Raw genomic sequence first — 13,678 nt, 5'->3', positions numbered from 1 at the left:
TGGTCATGAGCTTTGGGTAATGACCAAAAGGACAAGATCGTGGATACAAGTGGTCGAAATGAGTTTCCTCCGTCGGGTGGCTGGGCGCTCCCTTAGAGATAGGGTGAGGAGCTCAGTCACACGGGGGGAGCTCGGAGTAGAGCCGCTCCTGGTAAACCGAACAGTCACAGTCTGAAATTTTACACAGTTCTTGTCAACAAGATAAACAGCATGTACAGGGAATATCATACTTTTACAATGAAGTATGTCTTGCTTAGGACCTTTACAAATTGACAATATTCAAAAAACACACAAAAAAAGGATGCATTTTCAATGTTTGGGCTTCTGTAGTGTAAGTTCATGTGCACATCTGCAGAAACTAGAAGGCCTAAACTTTCTAATGATGCATCACACTCACATGGCTATAAGATCTTATTTTAATAAGCAATGCCATTTGGGTCTGTCCAACTATTGTGCACATGGGCAAAAAAGGCAGATGGTAAGGTCTTTCTGTAAAGAAGTTCTTTAAAATTATAAAACTACTATTTAGACACAATTACAATTGAACATGTAAATAACTCTGGTCGACACAATAGGCCGTTGTGCTGGTGTCCTAACGCAGCTGATTAGCAGGTGCCTGGGGGGTTAGAATCAGAATAAGAATCAGAAAAGGTTTATTGCCATTGCTAATGAATAAAATTCACAAACGGAAGAACTTGATTTGGTGATACAGTGCAACATAAAACAAAGAACAATGATAAATAACCTATATAGAATCAAAAAGAAATAGGATGAGGTGTGATCCGACCTGCTAGTCCCAGAGTCCGTGAGACATACAGGTCCTGCAGTGATGGAAGTCTGCAGCCGATCACCTTCTCAGCAGAGGGCGCTGTAGTCTCTGTTTGTCCCTGACTGTGGCTCCAGCGAACCACACGGTGATGGAGGAGGTGATGGAGGAGGTGATGGAGGAGGTGAGGATGGACTCAATGATGGCCGTGTAGAACTGCACCATGATCTGCGCTGGCAGCTGATGGTGCATCAGACATCTTCTGTCTTCTTGATGAGGGAGCTGATGATGGGCTCCTACCTAAGGTCCCGGGTGATGGTGGTGCAGAGGAAGCGGAAGGAGTCCACGGTGATGATGGGGGAGTCTGTGATGGTGACTTTCGAGGTCTCAATTTTTAAAAACCCTGTCATTTCTCATGTCGAAAACCACAAAGATGTTGCAGGCAATATCTTGCCACTACCAGTTTCTGCGCTTTGTATTTCGAGGTCATCATTACCAATTCCAAATCCTTCCGTTCGGTCTGTCTCTGTCGCAGAGGGTTTTCACCAGATGCGTTGCTGCAACTCTGGCTCCCCTCCAGGCACGCAGTTTAAAAATACTGCCTTACCTGGATGTGCTCCAACTTACAGTCGGACTGTTCAGGACACCCAAACTGTCCTCGACCGCATTGGGCAGTTGGGTATGCGGGTCAATCTTGCAATGACCAACTTGGTCCCTGCCCAGGAGACTGTTTTTTTATGGATCACACAGAATTCCGTTGTCATAGCTGCTCATACTTCAACTCCGAGAGTCGACAGCATTATGGACATGCTTCCCAATTTTCAGGAAAGGTCAGGTGGTCTTCGCCCCATGCAAATCTGGGTCAAGGGCTTGCACTTAAATCCGGCACGGGCCGTTCACAGGCGCCGGCTAATGTATGTGTAATCCCAGTGTCTTGAGTCCCTGCCTCAGTGGCGAGGTCATGGATAGAGCAGGGTGTTCCATTAGGCTCCTTTCCGTCTCGGAGGAAGATGATGCCCACCGTTTCGTCTCTCAAAGGATGGGGTGCGACATGACAAAGGTGCACTGCTCAAAGAACATTGTCTCCACCAGTCAGCGGGGAGTGTCCTAGAGCTAATGGCAGTGCGCCTGGCCTTGGACTACTTCCTTCCACTTTGGTGTGGCAGACATGTCATGGTTTGCTCCGACAACACTACAGTGGTTCATCACATGGGGGGGCACCAGATCAATGAGACTGATGGACTTGACTCGAAAGCTCCTTGTAATACCCAGTGGTAGACAGCATTTGGGGAATGTTCGGCAGGGCAGAGGTCCTCTTTGCGTTCAGGGAGGCGACTCACTGTCCCCTATGGTTTTCTCTGATGGATGGTGCCTGTCCTCTTGGCCAGGATGCGCTGGCGAACGACTGGCCCAGAACTCTTTACATTTCCACCACTCCCTCTGATTTTCCCGACTCTATTGAGAACCACTAAGAGGGAACCCTGACCCTGACCCTGAACCACTCTGAGGGAACCCTGACCCTGAACAGCTCTGAGGGAAACCTGACCCCTGACCCTGAACCACTTTGAGGGAACCCTGACCCCTGACCCTGAACCACTTTGTGGGAACCCTGACCCCTGACCCTGACCCTGAACCAATCTGAGGGACCCCTGACTCTGAACCGCTCTGAGGAAGTCCTGGGGAATTCGGAACATCATGTGGAAAACACGCACAACTTTGTGGATAAAGTGAAACATCTCCAACTGGACCCAGATGACCTCATGGTTTCATATGATGTTGTGTCCCTGTTCACCTGCATCTGACCTCTGACCTCTGATGCAGTAGCAGCGGTGAGGATCAGACTGCAGGAAGACACCACCTACAGGAAAGGACCAAACTGACACCTGAACACATATGTAAACTGTTGGACATCTGTCTGAACACCACTTACTTTCAATTCCGGGGACAATTTTACAGACAGATTCATGGCTGTGCCATGGGCTCCCCCGTCTCTCCCATAGTGGCCAACCTGTACATGGAGCACTTTGAGAAGAAGGCACTGGCCTCATTCTCAGGCATAGCCCCAAAACTGTGGCTCCGCTATGTCGATGATACTTTTGTAACAATCAAGAAACAAGAGCTGGAAACCTTCTCTGATCACATCAATGCTGTGGACCCACATATCAGGTTTACAAAAGAAGACGCTAAGGAGAATCGCTTGGCCTTTCTTGATTGTTCCACGATCAGAGGAGAGGACGGGAAACTCCAAATAGAAGTCTATAGGAAACCTACACACACGGACCAGTATCTGCTCTTTGGTTCCAACCACCCACTACAGCACAAGCTGGGTGTGATCAGAACCTTACAACACAGAGCTCAAGGTGTGCCCACCAGCTCAGAGGGCAAGAAGAAAGAGGAAAAACATGTCTGAAATGCCCTCTCAGCCTGTGGTTACCCCGCTTGGGCTCTCAACAGAGTGAAGAGAACCAAGAAGCAGGACAAAAGGGAAACTGAACAGAGAAGGAAGGGTGTTTCTATCCCTTATGTGTCTGGCCTGTCGGAAAAACTGCAGAGAATTTTTAGACAACACAAAGTCCCTGTTTATTTTAAACCAGGAAACACTTTAAGACAAAAACTGGTTCACCCTAATATCACAAACTTTCGAAATTCTGTTTATAAGAAATCCTATTATTCATCATACAAAGGCAAATATAGAAGGGAAGATGAAATATTGATCTCAAAGGAAATAGTTTTTGAACAGAGTTGTGAATGTTTGATTTGATTTGATTTGATTTGATTTGATTTGATGATTTGATTGATTTACATTTCCACCATTCCCTCTGATTTTCCCGACTCTATTGAGGGATCATCAAGGGGGACACAGCCTTCTCCTGGTGGCTCCGGTTTGGCCGGCCAGCGTTTGGTTTCCGCTGCTGCTAAGGCTCTGCTGTGACTCCCTCAGACATATACCTTGAGGGTCTCAAGGTGGGAGGTGACAGGAACATGTCACTTTTCTTGAAGGGGGCGCGGCGGCTTCACCCTCCTAGACGCCTTGTGGCCCTGTCTTGGGATATGTCCTTAGTTTTGGATGCACTACAAACTCCTCCGATTGAATCGTTGGATCAGGTATTTCATCTAAGTCTGCCTCTCTCCTGGCTATGGCTTCTGGTAAGCAAGTCGGTGAACTACAGGCCTTGTCTGTTGGTGAGTCCTGCTGCAGGTGGAATGCTGAGGGCTCACTCTTTGGCCGGATGCTTCTTTCCTTCCAAAGGTGTTTTCTTTGAGTAGCGCTCAGGCCCTCCAACTTGCACGGTTTGACACTGGGGCCCCTGGTAACCCACTCTGCCCTGTCCAGGCCTTGGAGGTTTACATACAAGCCACAACTCCTGTTCGGAAGTCAGATTGCCTCTTTGTGTGCTATGATGGCCCAAGAAAGGGTCAGTGCTTTCTAAGCAGGGTTAGGGTCATTGTTGATGTGTGTCATCCAGTGCTTAGAGCCCCGCCTCTGGCGGTCAGAAGGAATGAAAAGGAATGAATGTTACGGATGTAACTACGGTTCGATGAATCCTGGATGACCGCCAGAGCGATCAGTCCTTCGGAATCCGCGTTGCTTGCGAGAAGAAAGAGACTGAGCTTTCGGTGTCACATGACTATAGAATCACGCTGGTCACAGAGAGGTCACTGGTGACTTTGTTGTCATTAGATTCTCGACCTGCGCATGAGCAAAAGATGATCATTCAGTGCTTAAGGCACCGCCTCTGGCGGTCATCCCGGATTCATAGAACCGTAGTTACATCCGTAACTTTCCTTTTACATTTCCAGGCAGAATCCAGATAAATGTCCAATATAGTACAAACTGGCCCTGATTCTTCACATAATTATTGATTTGACTGGAAATAAGTGGGTTACAGCTTTATATTTATGTATAACAGATGTACATAAGCCTGAGAGTTCCCTTTTATCAGATGTTGGACAAAGCTGAATAAATAGATAAAGAAAAAGTCCAAGAGTAAAGGGGTTAATTGCTAACACAAGCAGTTGGAAGCAGATGAAACTAATAGTAGGCTATTATTTTAAATGTCTTACAAATACAGTATTATGTGATTGAATTACACAAAGGTCCTCAAACTGGCTCCTTGTCTATGAGCTCAGAGCTCTTCTGCCTCACCTCTGAGAACTCTCTTTGCTGGTGCAGAGTTTGCGGACACAACCGCACAATATCACGCTGAGTCTTTTTAGAAATCCTATTCTTAACATGGGCCTGAGAGTGAGCTAGGCATAGTTGAGTTGTGGTGGGCAGGGCTTGTTGTATAATGGGTGTGTTCTGTTGTGTGGTGGGTGTGGCCTGAGGGGTGGTGGGCGTGGCCTGGCACCTGAGGCCTCCAGCTCCGTACCGTCCTCGCAGTGTTCATCCCAAAGCAGCTCCCCATTGGCGCCCTCCTTCTGGCAGGGTGGGTACTGCAGCTTGGCCGTGAAGGACACAGTGGAGCCGTTGAGGGCCGGGCTGTCACTGGTCAACATGACCTGAGGTTTGCCTTCACACACCAGGAAAATAAATGCTTTTAATCAACACACAAACATGACAGCAAAATACATGAAGTCAAAGTGAAACAGGTGAATGTAGAAAAAAAGAGCTGTTCAGGGTCAGGGTTCCCTCAGAGTGGTTCAGGGTCAGGGTCAGGGTTCCCTCTTAGTGGTTCAGGGTCAGGGGTCAGGGTTCCCTCAGAGTGGTTCAGGGTCAGGGTCAGGGTTCCCTCTTAGTGGTTCAGGGTCAGGGGTTAGGGTTCCCTCAGATTGGTTCAGGGTCAGGGGTCAGGTTTCCCTCAGAGTAGTTCAGGGTCAGGGTTCCCTCAGTGGGTGTCTGCATCTAAGATTGAACCTCAGGTGATTCCTGTTGTCTGCTAGTTTCCTGGCTGAAAGAGGAGTCAAGGAAGCTATTTTTGTTAAAAAAAGAAAGACCTTCTTTAAACAGAAATGGAGGGCTAAGATTCAATCTTCCTGGTATCTATAATGGAATACTGAACCCCTGGAAAGGTAGAGGACCAGGACCAGGACATTTAGATGCTAATCAGGTCCTCAGGGTGGTTGAGCCAGGGTCTCACAAAGACAAAGAGGATTCTAATAGCCCATTAAGATTCTGAATAGGCTCGGTAGATACAAGGGGGAGTTTCTGTTGAAACAAACAACTCTTTCTACTTCAGGAAGGCTCCGCCCAATGGGCGGGTCTTACCACAGAACAGTATTAATATTGGAGTTCTCGATCTAAATTCTTTTATTGACAATGACTCTTGGATGAGAGTCGAAACGTCTATTTTTTCAAACTGAGTCCAGATGAAACAACTGAAGCTTTTTCTACTATGGAACACGCCTGGACCAATGAGGGATTACACCGAGATATAGTCCCTGTATAATATACGATATATTCAATCATCCCATGTACATTTCTCAGACTCTGAACAGTCTATTCAGGTATTTATTTCATAAAATGCAATAAACTTCATCCAGACACAAATTATTATAACATCAATGGCCCTTTTGTAGCTCAGTAGCTCAAGCATGTATTTATTTACAAAATACTTCCAGTAAAATCTAATCTACAACGTAAAAGGACCTGACATTAATATGTTTGAATTAGCTGAAACATTTCTCATTCTTCTCAGTCTCACCTCTGTGTCTCTGGAGCTCCTGAACCCCGGGGTTCGGGACCGGGTACAGGGTGTCGTCCCAGGGCGTGCTGTCGGGGTCCCAGCCTGGTATGGCAGGTATGGGTGGGGCAGGGAACGGGAACCAGCCTGAAGTCGAGTGCTTGTGCTTGAACATGTCGGCGTACGCTGCAAAAGAGGACGTTATGAGAACCTGAAGAGCAAAAGCGACATTCTCAGAACTTACCAGAAGGAAAAATGAATTATACTTTGAACACTTTTTCTTTTTGGTCTGATACATTCCAGGTTATGTCGTGTTGTCCGCCTTAACCAGGCTAATTCAAAACATGAAGTAATTATGTGATATACTGCACTATTTACTATATTTATAAGATCTAATCACTGTCTGACCAGCAGTGTGTGCGTGTGTGTGTGTGTGTGCGTGTGTGTGTGTGGGTGTGTGGATGTTTAATTAAAAAGGACATTAAATGATGGTTTTGATAAATCCAGGAGGATAAAACAGGGAATTCAAGAAAAATGAATATATATATATATATATATATATATATATATATATATATATATACATGTACATATACATATACATACATATATAGAACATATACAGAATATCACAAACTTTCGAAATTCTGTTTATAAGAAATCCTATTATTCATCATACAAAGGCAAATATAGAAGGGAAGATGAAATATTGATCTCAAAGGAAATAGTTTTTGAACAGAGTTGTGAATGTAAGGATGACGAGGACAGATATGAACTGTTAAAGGGAATATTAATTTATAGGTTTTCACTCTTTTAAATGTCTTTTCTCCACCAGGGGGCGATATCACTCTCTCTCTGCTGATGTCATGGACCTGATTGTGAACCACTCTGAGGGAACCCTGACCCCTGACCCTGAACCACTCTGAGGGAACCCTGACCCCTGACCCTGAACCACTCTGAGGGACCCCTGACCCTGAACCACTCTGAGGGAACCCTGACCCTTGACCCTGAACCACTCTGAGGGAACCCTGACCCCTGAACCACCCTGAGGGAACCCTGACCCCTGACCCCGTACCACTCTGAGGGAACCCTGACCCTGAACCACTCTGAGGGAACCCTGACCCTGACCCTGAACCACTAAGAGGGAACCCTGACCCTGACCCTGATCCACTCTGAGGGAACCCTGACCCTAAACCACTCTGAGGGAACCCTGACCCCTGACCCTGACCCACTCTAAGGGAACCCTGACCCTGAACCACTCTGAGGGACTCCTGACCCTGAACCACTCTGAGGGAACCCTGGCCCCTGACTCTGAACCACTCTGAGGGAACCCTGACCCCTGACCCTGAACTACTCTGAGGGAACCTTGACCCTGACCCTGAACCACTCTAAGGGAACCCTGACCCCTGACCCTGACCCTGAACCAATCTGAGGGACCCCTGGCCCCTGACTCTGAACCACTCTGAGGGAACCCAGACCACTGACCCTGAACAACTCTGAGGGAACCCTGACTCTGAACCACTCTGAGAGAACCCTGCCCCCTGAACCTGAACCACTCTGAGGGAACCCTGACCCCTGACCCTGAACCACTCTGAGGGACCCCTGGCCACTGACTCTGAACCACTCTGAGGGAACCCTGACCCCTGACCCAGAACCAATCTGAGGGAACCCTGACCCCTGACCCTGAACCACACTGAGGGAACCCAGACCACTGACCCTAAACAACTCTGAGGGAACCTTGACTCTGAACCACTCTGAGAGAACCCTGCCCCCTGAACCTGAACCACTCTGAGGGAACCCTGACCCCTGACCCTGAACCACTCTGAGGGACCCCTGGCCACTGACTCTGAACCACTCTGAGGGAACCCTGACCCCTGACCCAGAACCACTCTGAGGGAACCCTGACCCCTGACCCTGAACCACTCTGAAGAAATCCTGACCCTGAACCACTCTGAGGGAACCCTGACCCTGAACCACTCTGAGAGGACCCTGACCCTGAACCACTTTGAGGGAACCCTGACCCTGACCCTGAACCACTCTGAGGGATTCCTGACCCCTGACCCTGAAACACTCTGAGGGAACCCTGACCCTTGACCCTGAACCACTCTGAGGGAACCCTGACCCCTGAACCACTCTGAGGGAACCCTGAGCCCTGACGCTGAACCACTCTGAGGGAACCCTGACCCCTGACCTTGAACCACTCTGAGGGAAACCCTGACCCCTGACCCTGAACCACATTGAGGGAACCCTGACCCTGACCCTGAACCACTCTGAGGGAACCCTGACCCCTGACCCTGAAACTCTCTGAGGGAACCCTGACCCTGAACCACTCTGTGGGAACCCTGACCCCTGACCCTGAAACACTCTGAGGGAACCCTGAGCCCTGACCCTGAACCACTTTGAGGGAACCCTGACCCCTGAACCACTCTGAGGGAACCCTGACCCCTGACCCTGATCCACTCTGAGAGAACCCTGACCCCTGACCCTGAACCACTCAGAGGGAACCCTGACCCCTGACCCTGAACCACTCTGAGGGAACCCTGACCCCTGACCCTGAACCACTTTGAGGGAACCCTGACCCTGAACCACTCTGAGGGAACCCTGACCCCTGACCCTGAACCACTCTGAGGGAACCCTGACCCTTGATCCTGATCCTGAACCACTCTGAGGGAACCCTGACCCCTGACCCTGAAACACTCTGAGGGAACCCTGACCCTGAACGACTCTGAGGGAACCCTGACCCCTGACCCTGAACCACTCTGAGGGAACCCTGACCCCTGACCCTGGACCACTTTGAGGGATCCCTGACCCTGAACCACTCTGAGGGAACCCTGACCCCTGACCCTGAACCACTCAGAGGGAACCCTGACCCTGAACCACTCTGAGGGAACCCTGAGCCCTGACCCTGAACCACTCTGAGGGAACCCTGAACCTGAACCACTCCGAGGGAACCCTGACCGCTGACCCCGAACCACTTTGAGGGAACCCTGACCCCTGACCCTGACCCTGAACCACTCTGAGGGACCCCTGACTCTGAACCACTCTGAGAGAACCCAAACCCCTGACCATGACTCTGAACAACTCTGAGGGAACCCTGACCCTGACCCTGAACCACTCTGAGGGAACCCTGACCCCTGACCCTGAAAGTCTCTGAGGGAACCCTGACCCTGAACCACTCTGTGGGAACCCTGACCCCTGACCCTGAACCACTCTGAGGGAACCCTGAGCCCTGACCCTGAACCACTTTGAGGGAACCCTGACCCCTGAACCACTCTGAGGGAACCCTGACCCCTGACCCTGATCCACTCTGAGAGAACCCTGACCCCTGACCCTGAACCACTCAGAGGGAACCCTGACCCCTGACCCTGAACCACTCTGAGGGAACCCTGACCCCTGACCCTGAACCACTTTGAGGGAACCCTGACCCTGAACCACTCTGAGGGAACCCTGACCCTGAACCACTCTGAGGGAACCCTGACCCCTGACCCTGAAACACTCTGAGGGAACCCTGACCCTGAACCACTCTGAGGGAACCCTGACCCCTGACCCTGAACCACTCTGAGGGAACCCTGACCCCTGACCCTGGACCACTTTGAGGGATCCCTGACCCTGAACCACTCTGAGGGAACCCTGACCCCTGACCCTGAACCACTCAGAGGGAACCCTGACCCTGAACCACTCTGAGGGAACCCTGAGCCCTGACCCTGAACCACTCTGAGGGAACCCTGAACCTGAACCACTCCGAGGGAACCCTGACCGCTGACCCCGAACCACTTTGAGGGAACCCTGACCCCTGACCCTGACCCTGAACCACTCTGAGGGACCCCTGACTCTGAACCACTCTGAGAGAACCCTGACCCCTGACCCTGAACCACTTTGAGGGAACCCTGACCCTGAACCACTCTGAGGGAACCCAAACCCCTGACCATGACTATGAACAACTCTGAGGGAACCCTGACCCCTGACCTTGAACCACTCTGAGGGAAGCCTGACCCCTGACCCTGAACCACTCTGAGGGAACCCTGACCCTGAACCACTTTGAGGGAACGCTGACCCCTGACCCTTACCCTGAACAACTCTGAGGGACCCCTGACTCTGAACCACTCTGAGAGAACCCTGACCCTTACTCTGAACAACTCTGAGGGAACCCTGACCCCTGACCTTGAACCACTCTGAGGGAACCCTGACTCCTGACTCTGAACCACTCTGAGAGAACCCTGACACCTGACTCTGAACCACTCTGAGGGAACCCTGACCCCTGACCCTGAACCACTCTGAGGGAACCCTGACCCTGAACAGCTTTGAGGGTACCCTGACCCCTGACCCTGAACCACTCTGAGGGAACCCTGACCCCTGACTCTGAACCACTCTGAGGGAAACCTGACCCCTGACTCTGAACCACTCTGAGGAAACCCTGACCCCTGACTCTGAACCACTCTGAGGGAACCCTGACTCGGAACCACTCAGAGGGAACCCTGACCCCTGACCCTGAACCACTCTGAGGGAACCCTGACCCCTGACCCTGAACCACTCTGAGGGAACCCTGACCCCTGACCCAGAACCACTCTGAGGGAACCCTGACCCTAAACCACTCTGAGGAAATCCTGACCCTGAACCACTCTGAGGGAACCCTGACACTGAACCACTCTGAGGGGACCCTGACCCTGAACCACTTTGAGGGAACCCTGACCCTGACCCTGAACCACTCTGAGGGATTCCTGACCCCTGACCCTGAATAACTCTGAGGGAACCCTGACCCTGACCCTGAACCACTCTGAGGGAAACCTGACCCCTGAACCACTCTGAGGGAACCCTGAGCCCTGACGCTGAACCACTCTGAGGGAACCCTGACCCCTGACCTTGAACCACTCTGAGGGAACCCTGACCCCTGACCCTGAACCACTTTGAGGGAACCCTGACCCTGACCCTGAACCACTCTGAGGGAACCCTGACCCCTGACCTTGAAACTCTCTGAGGGAACCCTGACCCTGAACCACTCTGTGGGAACCCTGAACCCTGACCCTGAACCACTCTGAGGGAACCCTGAGCCCTGACCCTGAACCACTTTGAGGGAACCCTGACCCCTGAACCACTCTGAGGGAACCCTGACCCCTGACCCTGATCCACTCTGAGAGAACCCTGACCCCTGACCCTGAACCACTCAGAGGGAACCCTGACCCCTGACCCTGAACCACTCTGAGGGAACCCTGACCCCTGACCCTGAACCACTTTGAGGGAACCCTGACCCTGAACCACTCTGAGGGAACCCTGACCCCTGACCCTGAACCACTCTGAGGGAACCCTGACCCTTGATCCTGATCCTGAACCACTCTGAGGGAACCCTGACCCCTGACCCTGAAACACTCTGAGGGAACCCTGACCCTGAACCACTCTGAGGGAACCCTGACCCCTGACCCTGAACCACTCTGAGGGAACCCTGACCCCTGACCCTGGACCACTTTGAGGGATCCCTGACCCTGAACCACTCTGAGGGAACCCTGACCCCTGGCCCTGAACCACTCAGAGGGAACCCTGACCCTGAACCACTCTGAGGGAACCCTGAGCCCTGACCCTGAACCACTCTGAGGGAACCCTGAACCTGAACCACTCTGAGGGAACCCCTACCGCTGACCCCGAACCACTTTGAGGCAACACTGACCCCTGACCCTGACCCTGAACCACTCTGAGGGACCCCTGACTCTGAACCACTCTGAGAGAACCCTGACCCTGAACCACTTTGAGGGAACCCTGACCCTGAACCACTCTGAGGGAACCCAAACCCCTGACCATGACTCTGAACAACTCTGAGGGAACCCTGACCCCTGACCTTGAACCACTCTGAGGGAAGCCTGACCCCTGACCCTGAACCACTCTGAGGGAACCCTGACCCTGAACCACTTTGAGGGAACCCTGACCCCTGACCTTTACCCTGAAACACTCTGAGGGACCCCTGACTCTGAACCACTCTGAGAGAACCCTGACCCCTGACCCTGAACCACTCTGAGGGAACCCTGACCCTGAACCACTCTTAGGGAACCCTGACCCTTACTCTGAACAACTCTGAGGGAACCCTGACCCCTGACTCTGAACCACTCTGAGGGAAACCTGACCCCTGACTCTGAACCACTCTGAGGAAACCCTGACCCCTGACTCTGAACCACTCTGAGGGAACCCTGACTCGGAACCACTCAGAGGGAACCCTGACCCCTGACCCTGAACCACTCTGAGGGAACCCTGACCCCTGACCCTGAACCACTCTGAGGGAACCCTGACCCCTGACCCAGAACCACTCTGAGAGAACCCTGACCCCTGACCCTGAACCACTCTGAGGGAACCCTGACCCCTGACCCTGAACCACTTTGAGGGAATCCTGACCCGGAACCACTCTGAGGGAACCCTGACCCCTGACCCTGAACAACTCTGAGGGAACCCTGACCCTGACCCTGAACCACTCAGAGGGAGCCCTGACCCTGAAACACTCTGAGGGAACCCTGACCCTGAACCACTCTGAGGGAACCCTGACCCCTGACCCTGAACCACTCGGAGGGAACCCTGACCCCTGACCCTGAACCACTTTCAGGAAACCCTGACCCCTGACCCTGACCCTGAACCACTCTCTGGGACCCCTGACTCTGAACCACTCTGAGGGAACCCATACCCCTGACCCTGAAACACTCTTAGGGAACCCTGACCCCTCACCCTGAACCACTCTGAGGGAACCCTGACCCCTGACCCGCTCTGAGGGAACCCTGACCCTGAACCACTCTGAGGGACTCCTGACCCTGACTCTGAACCACTCTGAGGGAACCCTGACCCCTGACACTGAACCACTCTGAGGGAATCCTGACCCCTGACCCTGACCCTGAACATCTCTGAGGGAATCCTGACCCCTGACCCTGAACCACTCTGAGGGAACCCTGACCCCTGACCTTGAACCACTCTGAGGGAAGCCTGACCCCTGACCCTGAACCACTCTGAGGGAACCCTGACCCTGAACCACTTTGAGGGAACCCTGACCCCTGACCCTTACCCTGAACAACTCTGAGGGACCCCTGACTCTGAACCACTCTGAGAGAACCCTGACCCCTGACCCTGAACCACTCTGAGGGAACCCTGACCCTGAACCACTCTTAGGGAACCCTGACCCTTACTCTGAACAACTCTGAGGGAACCCTGACCTTGAACCACTCTGAGGGAACCCTGACTCCTGACTCTGAACCACTCTGAGAGAACCCTGACCCCTGAATCTGAACCACTCTGAGGGAACCCTGACCCCTAACCCTGAACC

The 13,678-nt window shown here is 52.0% G+C and overlaps 1 protein-coding gene across 1 annotated transcript in view; it reads right to left on the bottom strand.

The window, feature by feature from the left end:
• The window catches only part of gpnmb (glycoprotein (transmembrane) nmb), a 253,322-nt gene that overhangs the window by 115,806 nt on the left and 123,838 nt on the right, over positions 1-13,678 (bottom strand). The window contains exons 2-3 of the mRNA XM_072447278.1: positions 6,412-6,576; positions 5,140-5,280 (exon numbers count right to left, since the gene is read on the bottom strand). Coding sequence (XP_072303379.1) covers positions 5,140-5,280; positions 6,412-6,576 — 306 coding nt within the window. The remainder of the gene's footprint in view (positions 1-5,139; positions 5,281-6,411; positions 6,577-13,678) is intronic.

This window comes from Eucyclogobius newberryi, unplaced genomic scaffold (genome assembly GCF_026437365.1).
Source record: "Eucyclogobius newberryi isolate DKJ021-1_F unplaced genomic scaffold, fEucNew1.0.hap1 SCAF_16, whole genome shotgun sequence".
NCBI lineage: Eukaryota > Metazoa > Chordata > Actinopteri > Gobiiformes > Gobiidae > Eucyclogobius > Eucyclogobius newberryi.
This window is presented reverse-complemented; position numbering and strand designations above follow the sequence as displayed.